Source organism: Sciurus vulgaris, assembly GCF_902686455.1.
Source record: "Sciurus vulgaris genome assembly, chromosome: 1".
NCBI lineage: Eukaryota > Metazoa > Chordata > Mammalia > Rodentia > Sciuridae > Sciurus > Sciurus vulgaris.
In genome coordinates, this window is record NC_136461.1 from 24,837,809 (window position 1) to 24,858,142 (window position 20,334).

Sequence of the window (20,334 nt, forward strand, 5' to 3'; positions counted from 1 at the left end):
TGGCCACCATATGCACACCCACTGGAGGAGTCTGCTCTGGGCTCCCATGAATCTTGGTTGTCTCTCCATTCCACACCCCATGAATAGTTATGGGGCCCCTGCCATGTCTAGGAGCAGGGCACACCACAGACAGCAAGCCAGCCAAGCTCCTTGATCTCATGGGACTTACTTGAGGAGACAGACACCAAATGGAAAAGAAAAAAAAAAATGCATAGATAATTCATTGGGTGGTTAAAAGGACTAAGAAGTCACCCAGGGTAGAGGAGGGCATTACTGTAGACAAAGAAGGCAAGCAGGGCTTTGGAGGAGGTGACATCTGTCAAAATAAGATATCACCACCACCAAAATCAGGGTTGATGAGAGCAATAGACTACCCGAGGGACAGCAAGCCCCGAATCTATTAGAGCATGTCCAGCGTGTCTGAACAGCAGCCCCAAAGCCTGTGGCAAGAGCAGAGCACACTCGGCACGTCTCGGGTGGGGCAGGGGTGAGGTCAGGAAGAAACCCAGGGGTGAGACCATGGAAAAGAACTTGACTTATGTGGCAGCAGCCGCTTTCAAGGAGAGCAATGAATGACCTGCCTGATGTTGTTCAAAGCTCTCCAGCTTCTGGGGTGGAGGCAAAATAGTAAGAGGTAAAAGTGGAAGGAAAGCATCCAGCCAGGGGTGTTGGTGGGGGTGGGGGAGGGGCTTGGATCCTGGGTATTTTGAAGGTAGGACAACAGGATTTGCTCACAGTTGGAGGTAGGGAGAGAGAAGGGAGAGAAAGAGAGGTGTCTGGGGTGAATGGCAGGCTCCTGGGCGCCATGCTGCCTGGTGACCATTTCCATACGTGTGTCCCCAGAATGTGAGCTCCTGCAGGCAGGCGCAGCCACCAGCACCTTTGTAACCTTGTACCTTTGGAACCAGGCCACAGACTTCCACTGATGGCTGCCACACGAGGTGCCCTGAGCAGCTTCTCTGAGCCTCCCTTAGCTGTCGTGGCCTTCGGGGAAGAGACAGGGCCATCCTGTCCTTAAGGTCTACCCTCAGTCTACAAGTGGCAAGTGGCATGTGCATCCAAGGGATGAAGGATCTGCAGAACTGGGTTACACAGATTGTCCCCAGAGCCCAGGTCCAGAAGTGGCTCCTCTCAAGCCCTTCAGTCTCCTCTCGGGCAGCTGCCAGTCACTAGGGAGATGGCAATTCTCAGGTTCAGCTTCAAGCGCCTCATAAGCCCAGTGGAATCTGGTGTTTGCAAAGCCCTGGTGAGCTGCCACCACCTCCATTCAAGGCTGGCAAGAATGACTATCCCCTTCACACGGATGAGAAAACCACTGGGAAAGTGGCAGGAACATGAGCTGGCAGAGGTGTAAATGTGCATGGCCCCTTCTCTCCAAGTGCTATGTGACACTGTACGAGAGGGAGTCCACAATGCTGTGTCAGCTACTCCGACTTTGGAGTCACGCAGCTCCCACATTCAGTACCCTGAGCTGATACTGAACGCCACTGAGTCTCAGTTTTCCCATTTGCAAAATGGGTCTTCTTCTACGGACCTCACAAGACATATCAGATGCAGTATTGGAAATGCTTGGCACAGAGGCTAAGAGTAGGAACTCCATACATAAATCTATAGAGAGAGATGTAATTACTGCTGTTAGGAGAGAAATCGAATGTGATTAGAACCGTGCTGAACTCCATCTAAGACTCCTGGGCTTTGTGCTGTGGTGCAAGAATCAGCAAGAGACCCCACGTGGGTGGCAGTGTTAGCCCCAGCTCCATCTCTTCCCTGCTGTGTGACCTTTGGATGAATCAGTTTGTTGCTCTAAACTTCAGTTTCTGTATCTATAAAATGGGGCCAATTCTACCACCTACCTCAGCAGGGTCTGGAGGCCATTCAGTGTGTAAGGCACCTTAAGCATCTAGCAGAGTGGCTGCGTGCAGCAATGCTCAAGGTCATTCGTCAGAATGGGATAGATGACCCACGGTGTCCAGCACACATTCACTCTAGAGTGGCAGTCTCCCTGAGCATTACCAACAGTGGCTGCCAGTGAAAGACACTGAGCTTTAGTCTTCTCTGTCTTGCCCAGAGTAACTCCCACGGGGCCTCCAGGTCTCAGTTAAACATGGTCCCCACAGGGAAGTCAACTCTGATATCCTTCAGCTGGATTCCTGCTCCTCCTCTCTGCTCCCATCACCCCCTCCCAGTCCCACGCAAGGCTCTGTTGCAACACTCAACACACAGCACTCAAAGTGTCTCTTTCATTATCTGTCCACCCCAGAGGGGTGACACATTAGACGAACCAGTTTAAGAGGTAGCTGAGAGGGACAGTCAGCTCCATCTGCCAGCACTCAACACAGTGCCCAGCACAGAGCAGGAGCTCAGTGTGACTTGGTTAAATGGATGGCTGGAAGAATGGAAAGAAGGCGAGAAGAAGGGAGGAAAAAAAGGAAGGGAAGAGGGAGAAGAAAGAAGGGGGATGTCTTGGCATGGCCGCTGCCTCATGCTAGTAACTTTCTCTGTCCTCCCCAGCCGGCTCCTCTTGCCTCGGACCTGCTAGTCCACTACGTTGGGCCCTTCACCTGAAAAGCAATTGTATGGTACCCGGCCCTGACCCCACACCAGCTCCTACCAAGCAGCGTCCCAGGGCGAGTCACCCTGACTCGGCACCCTGTCTGCTAGGCACGGGTCACACTTCCTCACAGTTCACTTGCATGCAGCACATTCTCCACGTACTCTTCCAGGAGACAATGAAGGGGAAAAGAAAAATGATCAATTTATTTTCTTATTTAAATATGTCACACAGATAAGCGAACCAGATGATCAACGTCTTAGTCAACACCTCCTCTCGGTCTGCATAAGGGCTTCGAGAAACCTCGTGGGCTGGCTGGCATCTTACAGCAGAGCCTAAGGCCCTGGTTTCCTCCCCAGCACATGGGAGAGGTCCTGCCCACCCAGCCACCCTCAGCAGCAGGCAGGGGGCCTCAGTGGGGCCAGATCCACCCGGGGGCAATGTCAGGAAAGAATGTGCATCCCAGACCTGTCTCCAGAGACGGGAGATGCCCACTCCACGTCCCAGCAGGCAAAGCATGTGGAACACACACATCTTCAGTCTCTCTGTGACCTCGACTCTCTCCCCGTCCAAGGAGGATGACTTGTGCCATCAGTACTTGGAGGAGAGACCCTGGCATGCTGAGCTCAGCCCCAACCCACCTGCCACCTCCCTGCACTTGTCCAGCAGCCCCGCCCCATGCGGGAAGCCTGAGGCTGTCCCCTTGCTGGGGAATGGGTACAGAGGTCTCTTTAATTCAAGAGTGATGTATTAAGAGGTCCATTTGGCTGTACAGCCAAAGCCATGTTCCCCCATAGGTTTTTATCGGCTAGAAAACTGGCATTTTGATCTCTCCATTTGACTCCTCTGGTGTTTTTCACTCACTTGATTGCAAACTTGAGAGGGAAAGAAAGGCCTGGGGGTGGGGAGGGTGCCGAGAAAGACATGGACGTGAGTGCGTTCCCAGCCTGGGGTTCCCAGGCCCCTATGGGTCTTCAAAGGCAGTAACGAGAGTTGCGAGCTATTTTCAATATTTCAAAGAGCCGAACAGAAACTGCATTTATCCACCATCAAAATGCACAGGCCAAATAAATGCCAAGTGTCTGCTTGGGCTGGAACAATTCCCAATCAGTGAGGTCACACTGCCCTTTGTCCATTCTGATTGGTGGGTCTAAGCCATGGCCCTCCGGGGATCCCCGAGGCTTGACAATTAAGAGATGTTGGTTTCCCCAAGCCCCTCTGCTTGACTGCATGAGAAACTGTAGCCCCTTGGCAAAGCCGCCCACTGCTTTGAAAGGGGAAATGGAAATGAGGCACGTTTCGGGGAATGAATGGGGGTGCCTCAATATCAGATAAAGGGAAGAAGAATGAGGGTCCAGGAAGGTGCCTTTCCCAGGGCCAAAGAACAGCACCACCCAAGTCAGCAAAGGGAACAATTCACTGCCTCAAGTCACACGATATGCATGAAAGAAAGGAAGGCAGAGGCCACAGAAGGGGAGCTGGGGCTCCGTACTAGAACAGCAGAAGGTAGGTGGGATGGCCCCTTGTCTGCTGCGGGCTGCACCTTCCTGGCTTGGACCTGCCCGTGCCCCAGTGCAGTCTCTAATGAACCTAGGTGCCCTCCGGGAGCTCTAAAGAACCCTGGCCCCGCCCGCTGGCAGAGGCTTCCTGCAATTGTTGTGGGGTGTGTGGGATTTGGAAGGAGAGTTGATCTGTGCCAACAGAGCTAAATAGGAATAAAAATGGGGGAAAGAATCTACATCCGTGCAGAGTGCCTTGAAACACAGGATTCTTGGAAGGGACTCAGGTTGGCAGAGCACCCCTAGCCATAATGACGCTGGGTGTGTGCAGCACAGGAGAGACATCTAGTGCCTTGCTCCGCCCATCCCCATGGCCCTCCCTTCCACCCATGCTCAGGAGGGCTCCTAGGGCAGCACCCCTCTTTCTCTTATCCCCCCACTAATGCCCCCGCCCTATCTGCAGCTGGTGGGCAGAGCAAGTCCATCATTTTCAACCTGAGGGCTACCTGGGAAAGTGGACCCTGAATGTGCACCAGAGACCCAGTCCTAGCTCTAATTCTGCCTAATTCTGTTCTGAGTGCTCAGTTCCCATGGTTAGATTCCCACCTGGAGGAGGAAAGAAAGTACCCTTTGACCTCAGGGGAGCCATGTTCTCCAATGTGATGCTTCCAAAGACCTGTGTTTGGAGGGGCATCCAGAAAAAGTCCAGCTATTAATGAAAGAATCAGCACTTCACTTCCATTTGGCTAATGTTCACCGCAATCTTTGGGAACCCTAGAAGGAAGGGGTATTCGTGATCTATCAGTGTAAATACCTTCCAGGGCCACTCTCACCCCACAAGCCTGATTCTCTGCCACTTCTTCAAGGGGTACCAATTGCTCCTGGATCTATGTCTTGCCCCAGCTCTTCCCTCCCTGAGAGGACGGTCACCCTACTCCCTGGATCTCTCTGATGGATGCCACCGGCTGGAGGAACCCAAAACAGATGTGGGAGACCATACTCTAGCTGCTGCCACCATTGCAGGAGTGTAGGTTCCGATGTCTGGGAGAAGGATGAATTCCGAGTCACAGCAGCACCCGCAAAGGGGCAGGAAAAGCTTGGGGAACTGTTTGGAAGGTAAGATCTACAAGATTTGGTTAGCGAAAGGGGGTTGGTGGGGTGAAACTCGAGGATGATTCCTGGTTTCTAGCTTAGGCAGATGCACGGCTACTGAAGCAATTCATCCATATGGTGGATGGTAAAACTGCCAGGGGTGGGAGGGAGTCACAGAGGTGACAAGGGAAAGGAAGAACTCTGTTTGAGGCACACTGAGTGTGGGCTGGTGGACCAGTCGCTGGTCTGCAGGTCTGGAATTCAAGTGCAAGGTCTTCCTGGGAGACCTAAATATGGAGATGACCAGGACTGGGACAGTGGTGTGACTAGGGGGGAATGAAATGGAGAATAAAAAGAAAGGGCTAAGGCTAAAGGTCAGGCAGCACCAGCATGAGAGGAGTGCGTGAGTGGGAAGGACAGTCCGAAGGTCAGGAGGCAGGCTGCAGCCCGACCGTGAAGGTCCAGAAGCCAAGAGAGACGCTGGCTCAGAGTTGGTAAATAGGAAGTCAGGTGGTGCCCTGGGCTGGAGCACCTCCCCTGGGGTGGGAGGGTGAAAGCCAGATGACAGGCACTGAGAAATGACTTGGCAGACACCCTGCGGGAGGCGTGGTGGGATGGGAAGGAGAGAGACGGGGTGAGAGCCAAAAGGGGGTGCAGAGTCACGGAAGGTTTAATTTTATTTTAAAGATGCAAATAAAGTGTGTTCATGGACTAAAGGAAATTGAGGGCCTAGAGAAATGGGGGGGGGGGAGTGAGGATGTCAAGTAGAACAATGACATTCCTGGGGAACATGGGGTGCAGAATTCTCACCCCTTCCCTGCAAAATTTCAGCAGCAAGTTCCACACAAATGTTTCACTTAGCATCAGTCTTTCTGGGAAGCAGGAGACAAGGATGTTCAGCAGAGGCAATGGGGGAGGCTGCCTCGGGCATGAGAAAGGGCCTTCTGGTTTCAAAATCTGAGGCCCAAGGACATTAGACAGGTCTAAATCCACACGTCTACCCTATTACCACCCGACCTGACCCTACTTTTTCCAAACCTATCAGTTCAATCTTACTACTGTGTTAATGGCTAACATCCTACAATATTTAATTATAACAATAGTCAAACCAAAGATTTCAGCAACCTTTAAATCTTCCTATGCCCAAGCTGACACAAAGCAGCTATCGCATTGCTCTGCATCAGAAATTTCCACCACCCCCTGGCCCAGCCTCTCAGCAATCCTTCACCCTGGAAAATCTGGACCTTCTCCCTCAGTGGGGCATGGAGGTTGCCTTGGGACACAGGGACAGGAGAGCAGCAAGCTCGGGGCCAGGCACTTGGCAAGCATGGACCTTCACAAGCACGACCTCAAGGACAGGATTTCTGCCCCATTTTAACCCTGTGGCAACTGAGGCCCAGAATGAACCAGAGCCAGGATTCACCCCCAGTTGGCCTTACTCCAAAATCCGTGCTCACAGAACGCACATGAATTGTGTTAAGAATACAAATTCTGATTCCATGGCTAGGAAGTAAGACTTAGGAGCTGCATTTCTAAGAAACTTCCTGGAGGGACCTTGGACCACACACTGGAAACCATGGACAACTGTTCCCCAAACTCATCTGGTAGAGAAACCCATTTCCCCAGGCGCTCATTTAATAGTCCCTATCTCACTTCCTGAATGGGTAAAGGAATGAATGAAAGGCTGGGCGGACAAATGCATTCCCAGGCCTCCCAGGGTCTCTGTACTTCCTGCCTTAGCATTCCTATTTGCATAACTGGCCACTTGCCTCAGTTTCCCTGCTGAGCCCCTGGCTCCTCTCTGGGACTGCAGGCTCTCTAAATGTCCCTTCTCTCTTGGTCTAGGGCCCTGCCACCCTGGCAGCTTCCTCCTTTGGGACTGGGTCCTGCTCCAGTCAAGAATGAGACTGGAAACTGGGCTTCTTGCTGCCTGCCTCCAGAGCTTCCTCCAGGAACTTCCTCCCAGAGTCTCTGTCACCCTGAGACTGGCTACCACCACCTGCTGGTCTCCTCAGTCTTAAACCACCAGTTGCCTCCCCCCAGCAGGGCCACGGAAAGTGGCAGGTTGGTGCTTTGTGTCTGCTCCTCGGTGAGTATTAAATCTAGAATAATGGGAATCAGCACACGGAGGAAGCTAAGGCTAAGACTCCCCTGAGCGTCCTGATTTCTCACCTAACAAATCCGGGGCTGGAGGAAGGACTTCGTGATTCAGGAGCTCCCAGCTGTCCTTCCCTCACCCACTGGCCTTTTGTGAAATGTGCTAAGCAGTTTAGGAATGCTAAAGCTTTCCCAGGCTCCTCTGGGGTCTGCTTAATCTCATCAACACAAACCTGGTCACCCTGGTGACCACCTCTGGAGTGCTACAGACACAGTGGACAGGTCCTGGTACTACCAGTGCTGGGTCTGATAGAAAAAGAGGGGCAGAGGAGAAGTAATCAGGATTGCTGCTTGCACACAGCAGCCAGGTGTGGGCTGACAGGTGGAGGATGCCTCCACTCCACTTCCTCTGCTCGTCCTTAGGCAGGGTCATCAGGAGGAGGCTGAAGAGCTCGGGTGGGCAGAGGCTTCACTTCAGTCCTAGGGAGCTGAACACCTGAGAGGTTCCTCGACAGACTGCAGATGGTAACAGATAGCAGGGAGAATTAGCGGAAGAGGCCAGCGCCTGTGCCCAGCTCCTAGATCCTCTCTTTCAGAGGACAAAGGGAGGCCTGGGGATCTACACCTGCACCATGGCTAGGTCTGTGGGCTTTGGAACTGGAGGAGGCTCAAGCCCAGACTCCCCCATCCCAAGCTGTGGGATGTTGGGCAAGTTTCCACAACTGCAAAATGATGGGTTTCTGCGTGGTAAGGTGTAAGAGAGGAGCGCAGCGCTGGGCACAGGGCCAAGACAAGGCAGGGGCCTTGACACCCCCAAACACAGCCTGCTGCTCTCAGCCTTCATGGGGCTGCTGCCTCTAAGCCATCCGGGTCACATCATCCTCCTACAACCAGACTCCTGCTCAGGTGTGAAGAAGCTTCTGAATGAGGGCTGCTCTGTGCCCCTGCCCTTCCCAGGTGTGCGTGGAGCTCCCTGGGCCTCCATAGCTTACAACCGTCCTGGGGGCAGGAACTTGATTTCCAATGACATTTGCATCCAGGACCTCAGGGCCACCGCACTAGGTACCCAGTTAATATACAGTGGACCAGCTCCCAGGTCCTCCCTAAGCAGACAGGATCTAAAATCCCTTCCAGCTGACAGAGCAGCTGGGCTGAAACCTGGGGAAAGGAAAGGCCCCGAAGGGAGGGAGGGTCCTGGGTGAGGTGGGGGTGCAGGCGACCAGGTCAAGTTCGAGAAGCAGCTGTAACTGATGGTGCTGCTGAGGGTGGGAAGGGGGGTGACGGTACAAAGAAGGGGAGCAGCCCTGGAGGCCAGGGAAGTGGAGAGATTGGGGAAGAGGAGTACCGGAGGAGGAAAGTGAGCCGGAGATGGGAACAGGAGCTGGGTAGCGAAGGGAAGGCAAAGGAGAGAGGCAGAAAGAGCAAGCTGGGGGTGGCTGCCACTCCTGTGGCTCCGACCAGGTGCGCTGTGATGGTCTGCCCACTCTGCCCGGAGCAGGGGAGTTTCATATTTTTATTTTCTTTCTTGAAAGTTTTGTGATGTTCATGCTGAGGCGGAGTGAACAGAACTGGGATTCAGAATCCGTGATTCACGAAGTGGGTTTCACGGACTCTGTCACTTCTATCAGCTCCAAGAGGGCAGGAGACAGGGCAGAGGAACTGTGGAAGGAGCAGGACTCCCTGTTCCCCGCCTTCTGTCCTCTCCAAAGGATGCAACAAGGACCCACTTCAAGACCTGCCTGTCACAGCAGCCCCCGTCCTCTTGTCTGCAGGTCCCAGCCAACCCAACTGCCCTCTCAAAACCCTCCAGACTTCGAACTGCCCTTCAGGTAGCAGACCTCAGCGCAATCAGGACCTCTCTCTCCCAGTCCTTGAACTTACTCAGCCACCGCAGGGCTCGCCCCATCCCCACACTCCCCTCCTGCCATCTGCTCACTACTTCGGATTCTCAAGGTATCAGCCGTGCATCCCTCTCCGAGGTGTGTCCCCTGGTCCCTTGAGTCTAGATAGTAGCTGCTCTTCATTTATTTTTTTATTCTGGCAAAATTCACATAAGATTTGAAGGACTGAGTAATTCCTCACATTCTCTAAGTGTAGCACCCATTGATTAACTAATTTGTACTTTAACTGGAGTCTTGAGAAAACACAGGGCCTTGAGCCAGAAGAGAGAACTTCGGTAGGATTTGGGAGTCTGGGATGGACAAAAAGGCTTTGGAACTCCTCAAAGCAGACTCACAGAGACCAGTCTTGCAAGAAAGAGGACCCAGGTGGCTGGAAACCTACCTGTGCCCAGTACATCAGCATTCTCCCATTTCTCTACCTTGACCTTCCCTAAAACATTGATGATTTGACTGCATCTAAATGAAGCCTTTCTGTTCAAAGAAGGACACTTAAAACAACATCGATGAAAGATTGGAGGAAGTTATTTATAACCTCTAAAAATGACAAAGGGCAAAATCTGGAAAATAAACAGAACTTCTTCAAATTAACCAAGAACATTTTTTTTTAAAAATTAAGACAGGAAATCCAATTTTAAAACAGGCAAAAGAATATGAATAAGCAGTTCATGAAAAGAGAAGCTCAAATAACTAACAAGCACACAGCAGTATGCTGTAAACTGACTAGTAATCAGAGCAATGCAAATTAAAAGAATGAGATGACACTTTAAACTTGTTATATGATAAACTTGGAAGGGAGGATCATCTTAGGTATCCGTGAGAATATGGGAAGACAGAGAAACTCTTTAACACTCTTAATAGAATTGGGACCTGGGATGGCAGTTCTGGAAAACACTAGGGCAAATATAGAGAATCAACATATCAGGCTAAGGTATCCCAATCCCATATTTGCATAGCCCAAAGTTACTTTCTAACAGGATCCTAAGACAGTGTGTACAAGGATATTCTTCAGTACTTCATGCATGGTGGGAGAGTGCCAAGCTCTTCCAGGGATCTGTCCCAGGAATGGATACATAAAATTCAATGGATGCATAACTCACAATCAACAAAGCAGTTAGAAACCCCAGAGGAGACACACGCAAAGCACATAGCCAGATCTTCAAAACAGGGTGTTGAGCAAATAAAGTAAGAAACCAGATGACATTGGTAGTTCAAGATCATTGACAGAAATTTAAAATGCATATTTGTACACACACATATATACATATAGACACATACATATATACAATAACAACCCTACATATTTTATAAAGATCCATGCATATTTCAAGACCGGGTGCCTTTTGGAGGAGAGAAGCGATAGCCTTAGGGATGAAGGGAGGAACATTTTTTTAAAATAAAATAAGATAGGATATTGCACAGACAGATGATCATAAAGTGCGATGGACTGAGGGTAGAGGGTAGGAGTCGCTCCGGGCTAGGATCCCGTGATTGGGGGAGGGGTGGTTTACAGAAGACAAGAAACATCAGCTGTGCCTTCCACATGACTCAGGAAATTATCCCTGTAATATCTTCGTCTTTCCATGTTTCTTAGAACAAGACGTCATAGGAGATGTGAATGTCACTGGCCCTGAGAGTAGGCAAGTTTCGTCCTGTTAGAATTCAAAGGTGTCAGTTCAGATCTCCTCACCAGCCCCCACGGATACGCTCATGACAGCGAAGCCCAAGCAGTCTCTTCTCCCACACTGAACTCACAGTGCTACCTCCTGGGGCCGCAGCCAGGATGTCTTGTGAGCTGGGGATGGAGATGGCTTACTTCCTCCCTTTGGAGTGATCTGGAGTAGTCACACAGGTTGCAGAGCGTAAGAGTGGATCAGGGCTGGGAAACTCAGCAAACCCTCCCTTACCCACTGCGGAAGCCCCAAAGCATAGGCAGGCAGGCCATCAACAGAGGTAATGACTCCCCATCCCTGGAAAGCCGAGCTAGCCTGACCACTGGGCAGGATCTCCTACTGGACAGGGTTTAGATGAGTGACTTTGGCTTCTCTGTTTTACTGTTGAAAGAGTTTCTAAGTCCATCATAGACAAGGTGAGTATTATTATTCCCATTTTATAGGTGATAAAATGAAGACCCAGGAAGACGAAAGGCTTTGCTCATGGCCACATAGGTTGTTAGGGGCATGATCAAGGCCTGGAGACTGGCTTGCTGACTCCCAAGCTAAAAAAAAAAAATGCCTTCCTCTTGGCCACTCTAGGGCTCAACTTTCTGGGGCTGCACTAAGACAAGAGCCAGGGGCCCAGGGAGGTGCGGATGCTATCATCAAGATGGCTATTTTCACACTAGGAACATTCTTCATGGATTTAAAATAAACCATTAAACTTTTACCGCCTTCTCATTGCCAAGTAATGTGTCAGACACCCACACATCATCACCCAGTCTCACCAATCCCGGAGCCTCTCTCCATCCTTGACCCCCACTCCTGAAATTGCAATGGAGGATCAAAGGAGCAGGCGGGCAGGGGGACGCAGGCGGGGTTGGGGAGGGCTGGGAGTCAGGCAGCAACCGGAAGACAAACCTCCCAGAACTGAGTCGACTCCACCACACGTGCTCACCCCAGAAAGGGCTATCAATCACTCGGCACAAAATGCCTGTGCATTCTGATAGTACACTTGTATCTCGAATGGTCTAAGTTTCAAAGTCTCTGCTTCCTCCCTTTAAAGTTACAACCGTCACACTTGCTTACTTTCAATCAATAAATAGATGTAGCCACTTAATAATGGAACTTATTCTGTTCCTATCTGAAAACCTAGAAGATGGGCACAGACTTTTTTTTTTTTTTTTTGAAGTTTCTGGATTATAAGTGCACCTAATTGAGTATAAATGAGACAGTGGCAGGGAGGAAGTCTATTTGTGCCATAACGTGAGCGTTTATTTGTTGCTCTAGACCACGCTACAGATTCTCAAGTAAATTTCTAAGAGTTGTTTGGTGCTCTTGGTAATTGAACTATATGTACATTATTTTTAGCATCACCAAAGTTCCTTATAATGACTTCCAAGAATAGGGCTGACATCCCTTTATGAGATCAATTCACTTGAAAATTTTTTCAACAATACAGAAATAAATATATGGAAAGTAAAAGGCCATTTCCAGGGGGAAGGCTTTCCAAAAGAGCAGAGTCATGGACATGAGCACCCAGCCCACCTAGGCCTGCTCCCTGTGGGTACAACCATCCACTCACTCTAGGCTAGACACAGCAGCTTTCTCTGATATTGGACTTGACATGAGCTGCCCTGGTGCTCCTCCTGGCTTGTACCAGACATATGTCCCTAACAGGTAGGTTTCCTCGTGGTGGCCACACAGGGACTCCCAGCTTCTTCCTGAAGAATGAACCCTTTAAGCAAAAGACAGGGGTCTCCAGCATTTTAGGACCCGTACCATGTGTGACCAAAGGCTGAAAACTCAATACTTCAGGCAAGGATGAAACTGACCAAAGGGCAGTGGGTCCCAGGAAGGAAGAGGAAGATGGTACAATAAAGGGAGGGGGACAGATGTCATGAGAGCCCACAGCCCAGTTCCACCTAGATGGGTGTTTGGGGCTGGAAACCAAACGTGACTTCGTAGCTACCCCCAAGGGGCTTTGGTAGAGATGGATGGACCACAGCTGCTTGAAGATTGGAAGTCTGGGATCCAGCCCTCAAGTGTCAAAAAAAGCAGCATAGCATAACGGATGGGGACAGATGGATCCCAAGTGGGTGGCACCTACTAAGTCTCTTGAGAAGTCAAATAGCAGTGTGGTTCCAAGTAAGGGATCTGGAGTCAGGCAGACCTGGGTCCAAACCTGGCCACTTACAATGTGAACAAATCAGGTGCCCTCTCTGGACCTGTTTCCTCATCTATCAAATGGGGCGATAATACCGCCGGCCTCATTGGGTTGCCGTGATGACTAAGTTGATACATGCAAGCAATTTCGAGAAGGCCAGGAGCATTAGCTATTAGTGTCACTCCCCTGGACATGCAGAATGGCTTTCTGAGCACAGTAGGCAGGGGGAGGGCCTGGGGAGGACATGGGCAAGGCACACAGACTTCTGGATGACTCCTTTGTCCTGTGCAGCCCCACCAGCAATTGAATGGGCACATCGGATGAGGCAGGTATGGGCCTGGGCCCTCTGCAGCTCTGATTTGGAATCTTTCCCATAACAGGAATGATTTGTCCCTTTGCAGGTGGAGAACCTGCACCCTAGAGAGGTCTGGGGATCAGCTAGTTCTCCAACAGGGAACATGTGGCTCTGCTGAGCAATCAGATTCCCTGCATCCTGCTGGCGTGACAATGAGGATGACACAGGCGGGTCAGGCTTACAAGTCAAGGTGGTGCTGCTGAGGCCACCTGCTGGACTCCTCTGGACACACTGAAACCTTGCAGCACTCCAGACCCCGCAATCGGGTTCTCCAGTCCCCTTGCCCATTCTAGTCTCCCCTTCAACAAGGTCACAGGATCACCAGCCATAGATACGGCCACCCCTGTCTGCTGCAGGGCAGGTAGCTTGGATTTTTTTTTCCAAGCCATAAGCCCACAACTCGATGGCACATGGAAATTCCATACACATGTTGGTGACAGCAATGATGGAGCAGTTAATTGCCTTTCCTTGGCATGCTGGTGTGGGTGCCAAGGACCTGTTGCATCAGTTCAAACATCTAGAGAGCTGTTCTAGCAATCCATGACATTGGTCATGGGAATAAGGCAACCAGGAACCAGTTGTCTCTGTCATCAGAAACCAGCTGATTTCCATGATCCCTAAAACTCCTGATTTAGCCTTATCAGTCCCTGGAAAATTGTCCAAGGTGGGAAACAAGAAAAATTGGGTACTGATTTAACAGCCCACCACCAAACATCAATTCTATGCCAGGTCCTGAGCTGGGTGCTGGAAATATCTAGAGAAGTAAACCACTATCCCTGCCTTCAGGAAGCTCACAATTTAACAGGCAAAGCAGACATACAAATACTTTTAGTACCATTCAATTTGTACTGTAATGGAACACTGGGTACAGTTGGTGCTCCTGTCTGCAAGAGGCAGACTAAAAGCAAGCCCTCGGGGGACAAGCAAAGCAGGAAACATGTTTAAAATATGAATTTGATATTTGATTGTTCTTAAGCCATTAAGGTTGCGGCATGGGAGAAATCAGAACTTGTTGGAACTCTTTATACTTGTAGTTTAATATTTCTTGTATTTTTAATTGCTTATTAAATTGACAGGGGTGCATCACAGTCTTCCCAATGCTCAGAGCTTCTTAATTCAAAGAAAGGTGGCTACAGTTGAGAATTATTGAGGGTATAAAATGGGTAGAAACTGGTAGTCACCTAATGTGAGGAAGGAGCTGAGGATTTTTCTAAGGTTTTGGGCTGGGTAACTGGGCAATCCTGGAGGCTTAGTGGAGAGACTAATGAGCTTGCTTTGGAAGGAACTATGGAGGTGAGATGTCCAGGAGTCAGCTAGATGTATGGCCTGTCTGGACCCAGAGTTTCCATGGACCAAGAAGCCAAGAGACATATATTAGGAGATGTCTTGGCAGGAGAGGTCTGTCTGGAAGCTGCAGAGTGTGTAGTGGAAGAGATGGGCATGGATGAGCTCACCACGGAAAGGCAAATGAAATTGCTGCAAGACACCCACCATACTTCAGGGAGGGGAATCATCTTAGTATTAGATGCTGAGGAAGAACACCTAAGAATTAGGCAGAAAATCAGTAAAATAGTGTCTGGAAGCTGGAAGAAGAGAAATTTAAAAAGGAATGACCCAAAGTGTCCAAAGCCACAAAGAGGAAGATAAGAACAGAGAAAGCGGGGCTGGGGTTGTAGCTCAGTGGCAGAGGACTTGCCTAACATGTTTCAGGCACTGGTTCAATTCTCAGCACTGCATCTAAATAAATAAAAATAGAGCTCCAAAGAACACGGAAAGTACAGTGAATTTGACAATATGAGTGATTATCAGCAATCTCTTCTAGAATGTTCCAGTGGAGTCCTGGGGTATAGAAAGCAGACTGTAGAGAGTGCTGGTAGTAGAGAAGGTGAGGGAAGACTCTGATGAAGGGATCTGACTGTAAAAGACAAAAAAGGTGGGACAGCGGCTGAAAGAGGTTAGAAGCACCAAGAAATCTTCCTGGCTCCTCTCATGTTGAAACATGCCTGCCTAGAAGCCAAGGGAAAGGCGTTCCAAGGAGGGAGAGCTACCGATGGATAGTGGGAGAGCAGGTCACTGATGGGAGGTCTTCAAGGATGCAGGACTCAAAAGGTGTTGAGAGAAGCTGGCAAAGGTGGGCAAGGAGCCCGAGCTTCCCAAATCCTCATACTCATTTCAGCCAGTGATCCTCGAGCCAAGGAAGGGAGCCGGCTCAGCCTAAGCATCTTCTGAAGTCAACAGTGTGAAGCAAACACAAAATGAATGTACTTCCCCCTCTCTTGTTCCACATCCTGCAGATCTCCTGTTACCAAGTCCATTTCCAAATCTCTGTGGCCTGTAAGGCCAGACAGAGCATTTAAATGCCGGAAAGGTTTTAAAAGAAATGAATTCACTGGAAGCCAGAGCAGGGCCTGAGGGAGCTACTACCCTCCTCACCCGCTCCCCAACCCCAACTTCTCTATCCACCGGGGCTGCGAGCAAATGGATCTCTGTAAGGCCAGATTCCAACAGGCCTGGGCAGTGTGCAAGCTCTCTGGTGAGTAGGCCTTTTTCTCTCCCCAGGGGCACAGCATGTCCAAGGGACAGGAACAAATCTAACCAGAGAAACAATCCAGTCAGATCCGCAGTGATTCTCCAGTAGGCTAAATCAGAGAGGGGACTCGCCTGGACAAACAGCCTAGAATCTTAGTGGTCGGTAACAGCGGTCCCCACCACCATCCATGTGGCAAGTCTGTGTGACCAGCAGCGTCGTTGTGAGCATCCCGGCGGTGGGTGTGGGTGTGCGTGAGGCCAGAGCAGCCTGGCGCGTGCATCGCGGGCGCCCCTCTCTGGGTGTCAGTGGCTATGACTCTTACGAGAACCCGAGAAAGTCCGGTCAAGTAGAAATGATACATCCAGGACTGGCTCCGGGCGCCCTCCCTGACTGGGTACCCCAACATTCCGCAGCCAAGGGGAAGGCGACACAATCTGTGGAGGCCAGCTCACAACATGCTGAAGCCAGTGGGCCAGAAAGCTCACCACTCACTAGCCTGCTAGCGGAGGGGAGCACTTTCCAAGAAGGGGTACTGGGATTTTGCGGGAGGCGGGGAGGCCAAAACCTTCAGAGGTTCAATCGATGTTTTGAAACAAACAAAAACAAAACAAAACACACACACACACACACACACACACACTCTAGGCCGGAGGTGCCCTGGGTCCAGGCCTAGGCAGCAGGTGTTTCGGGTTTTCTTCCCCAGTGGGTGTCAGCCTCGGGGCTAAATGAAAATTGGCCTCCGGGGGTCCCTTTTTGATCATCCCCATCCGGACACACGGAACTTTCTAGGTTGTGGCTAGAGCTGAGCTTCAGAGGGTGCCTTGGGTAAGGTGGGAGTGGACCAGTTGAGGCCAGTGGGCTCCACTGGGGACTAGGTTCCCTAGAAGGTCCGCGTGCCTCTCAGGGGAGCCGCAAGCAGCAGCCAGACATCGCGAAGTTCCGGGACTCTCCGCACCCGCCAGCTCTGCCTCCCTTCCGAACTCGGTTGCCGGGAGCGGGTCCCGCCGCCCGCGCCGGCGCTGCCGCAGCCCAGGCGCTCGGCTGCAGCAGGGCGCGGGAAAGGGCACTTTGGCGCGGAGTGGGAACCGAGGGGAATGTGGCGGTGCGGAGCCTGGAGGAGACACTTCCTCCCCCGCCCGGGGCACAACCCTCACCCCCGCCTCCCGTGGTTCACACCCTCCAGCCCCCAACTAAGCCTTCCTGCAAATAATGCGCCGGACCCCCGACGTGGGCGCGCGCCCACCTGCACCCCCCTACTAGCTCGGAGCGCCAAGGGAGGGGACGCTTGGGGAGGGGGATGGCGGCCGCAGTCTCCCGGCGGCTCCGGCGGGGGCAAGGGTTTGAGTCGGAAAAAATGGGCGGGGGCAGGGAAGGACGGACCCTGCAGACGCGGATACGCTGAGGGGGCGCGCCGCTCCTCTCCAGCCCCCAGGACAGGCGTGCCAAGCAGAATCCCGAGCGGGGGGAGTAGGGCTCTGGGAAAGTTTATCCGCGAAAAGCCTGGCACCTCGGGGGCTGGGAGGCTAGAGAAACTGAAGCCACGGTCCAGGTGCCCCGCAACCCCGGGCGGGGATGTCTGTCTCCCAGGCCCCCACACCGGCCGAATCCGGCCAAGTTGCGGCTGAGCTTGGGCAGGGCAGTGAGGGTGAGGGTGGAGGTGAGGATGTGGCTGAGGTGGGTGGAGGATCGGGGGCTGGCAGAGGCGTAGAGGAGAAGGAGGTGGGCAATTGGGAGGGGGAGGCTGAGACCAGGGTGGGGGCGGGGGAAGGCGCTGGGACCCGGTCGAGGCTGGGTGGGCTCCGGGCTCGGGTGGGGCGTTCGGTGGCCGCCGGCTCCCCGGCGCAGCCAGACTTACCAGCGGCGGCCGAGGCGCTGAGCAGCCCCCAGCCCAGCAGCAGCAGCAGCGGCGGCGGCGTTGGCGGCGGAGGGCGGCCCCAGCGGCTCCCCGCGCCCGGCACGAGATCCGAAATCCCGGCTTCGCCGCGAGCTCTCCCCGCGGGGCAGCCGCAGCGCCCCTGCTCCCGTCCCCGCGAGCGCGGCATGGCGCGGCCGGCAGCGCCGAGGGAGAGGCTCCGCTCGCCGCCGAGGAGAAAGGAGGTCAGGAGAGCTCTGGAGCTTTTTTCTGCTCGGAAAAAATCCCGGTACGCGGGAGCCCTGAGCTTCTGCGGCTGGAATGAACCAAGTGTCCGCCCGGCCGGGGAGAGGCGCGCTGCGCTCTCGGAAATGACTCGCTCCAATCCCGCTTCGCGGGGTTCGCGCCGGGGGGCGGGGGGGTGAATTATCCCCGGATTAATCACTCCGGAGCCGCTTCTCCGCCGCTCCAAATGCTGGGGGTGGAGGCGCAGCCAAGGAAAAAATATTGGGGGGTGGGGGTTCCTCTTCAGCGCCACCTCCACCTCCAGATAAATCACAAATTACATCTAAAGGCTTGTTTATTTCTGTTTGTTTTACAATTGACCAGGTTCTTTTAAGTTCAGTCCTCGGGTTTGCATTTATAAGATCGCCGTTAATGTACCCCCCACATACACACACAAACACACACATACACACAGTAACACAGGCATACACGCAGTCACACGCACAGGCACATACACACACGCCTCGTCCACGTTTGGGAATTGGAATACTGTCTGGGAAAAGGTAACCAAAGAAGGACGCGGTTCCCAAGTCGTTGGCTCTTTGGAGCTGATCTTGGGTGGTGGCTTTGCAACTTGAAATCTTGGGCCGGGGGGCGAAGCTTAGGAGCCCCATTCACAATAGCGTCCTACCCCATCCTAGGAGAAGGGCGGGTGTCCGTAGACAGAGGCAGGGGTGAGAACTGAGAGCTGATAGAACGGGGGTGTGTGGAGGGTATCCGTTCATTTGACCCAGGGCGGTCCTACCCTTGGTTTAAGACAAAATCTGAGGATGGAGGAAGGATGCCTGTGTGCGCGGGGATGGGGGTGGGGACTGAGGTTGGTGGAAGGACGGTGCAAGTTACTTGTACGATTTATTCTCAAAATGAAATAACCGGATCCTTCTTCCCCCCCTCCCCCTCCCAGCCATGGCCCCAAACGGGGCGAGTTTCTCCAATGCCGTGAGCCATTCCCCTCCTCTCTTCAGTAGCCGCTGCCTCCAAACCTCAAGAGCTCAGTTTAGGTCCCCACCCCATCCCCCACCCCTACTGGGCTGCCGTCTCTGTCTGGTCTACCCAAGGCTCCTCCGCCAGTCACGATGGCTCCTTAGCTGTCTGTGCCAAACTCTTCGGCGAGAGGGGAGAGATGCTCAGGGAGGTGGGGGAAGGCCGGAGGGGCAAAGAGGGGAAGAAGGCCCTGGGTTGGCGCGCGCAGCGGAAAGGCACCTGCGGATGGGCACCTCTACCGCTTTGCCAAAAGCACCCAGAGAGGCTGTGCTCGCTGTTTAGGGAGCCAGGGAGCCGCGCGATTTGGTCAAACTCGAGCTCTGGCATCTTCGAGGCCCCGGGGGCAGTGCCTGGTTGGGGAGGGCGGGGTGGGGGCGCGGGAACTGGGACATTCCTGGGAAAGACGAAGAGAGGGACTTTGGAGTTGGAGACCCAGGTGGGGAGTGGCGACTCAGGTTGTCAGGTAGTCGGCGGGACTGGGAATTTCCAGGAAAGGATATAGAGAGGGACTATGAGATTACCGACCCTGGTTAGGGACCCGAGTTGGAGGGGAGGGGGCAGGATTGGAGGAGTGGATGCTTGTCTTTATTCCCTATCAAAAACTTGCTCCCCAGAGCCACACTTTCTCAGCCTGCTTGACGCAGGTCTTCCTCCCTCCCCCGCCCCTTACCCCAAGTTGTTCCGGTTTCCCTGCATGAGCTCATCTTACAGCTGGGGAACCAGCCTGGTGGCCCTGGGCCGGCGAGCCTCCTCAGAATCGCCGGGCCTCATCCCCACCCCCAACACTCTTGCTTTCCAGCCCCTCCCGATGCTGCCTCGCTGGGTGCCAAGAACCAACTACAGCAGCCAGAGCTCCTCAGTGAAAGGCCTGCTTTATGTCTCCGGGGCAGCAGGGAGGGGGCTTTTCGCCTCCCATTGTGCATATGCAGCCCCTCGGCTCCGGCTCCCGAAAGAGCGCTCAGCCAGAGGAGATCTGCCAGGCCTTCCCAACAACCCTGGAGAGGAGGGAGGGGCTGGCCCTGCCATGAGTGGGTGGCGGTCTTGGGGGCTGTTGACTGGGTCTTGCCTGGGGTGGGCTTCTGGCTCCTCATCTTGGATCTCCCTGATCTCTTGTGAACCCTGCTCTCCAGAGAAAGGAGCTGGCAGCAGTGTCCAGGCCTCCTATACAGCACCACAGCTGGGCAGAAGAGTCTGGGCTGTTCTATAATTCTGGGGCACCAAGCCAACAGACTTTCCCCCACCCCAGAACTTTGCTCTGTGGCAGCAACTGGCAGATGAGGTTTACCCTAAACCCTCCCTGGCAACAGGAGGGTTTGTCCTCTTTCTCCCTGGGGGCTGTGGAGAGCAAGAGCACCCTTTTAATCCCCAT

At 52.8% G+C, this 20,334-nt stretch overlaps 1 protein-coding gene across 5 annotated transcripts in view; it reads right to left on the minus strand.

Annotated features, from left to right (window-relative positions):
* Positions 1–18,001, minus strand: part of CSMD2 (CUB and Sushi multiple domains 2) — a 550,277-nt gene extending 532,276 nt beyond the window's left edge. For all 5 annotated transcript variants that reach the window (XM_079130766.1, XM_079130765.1, XM_079130764.1 and 2 more), the window contains exon 1: positions 17,700–18,001. In XM_079130766.1, the coding sequence (XP_078986892.1) occupies positions 17,700–17,886 (187 nt within the window). In that variant the 5' untranslated portion in view covers positions 17,887–18,001. The remainder of the gene's footprint in view (positions 1–17,699) is intronic.
* Positions 18,002–20,334: the final 2,333 nt, after the last annotated feature.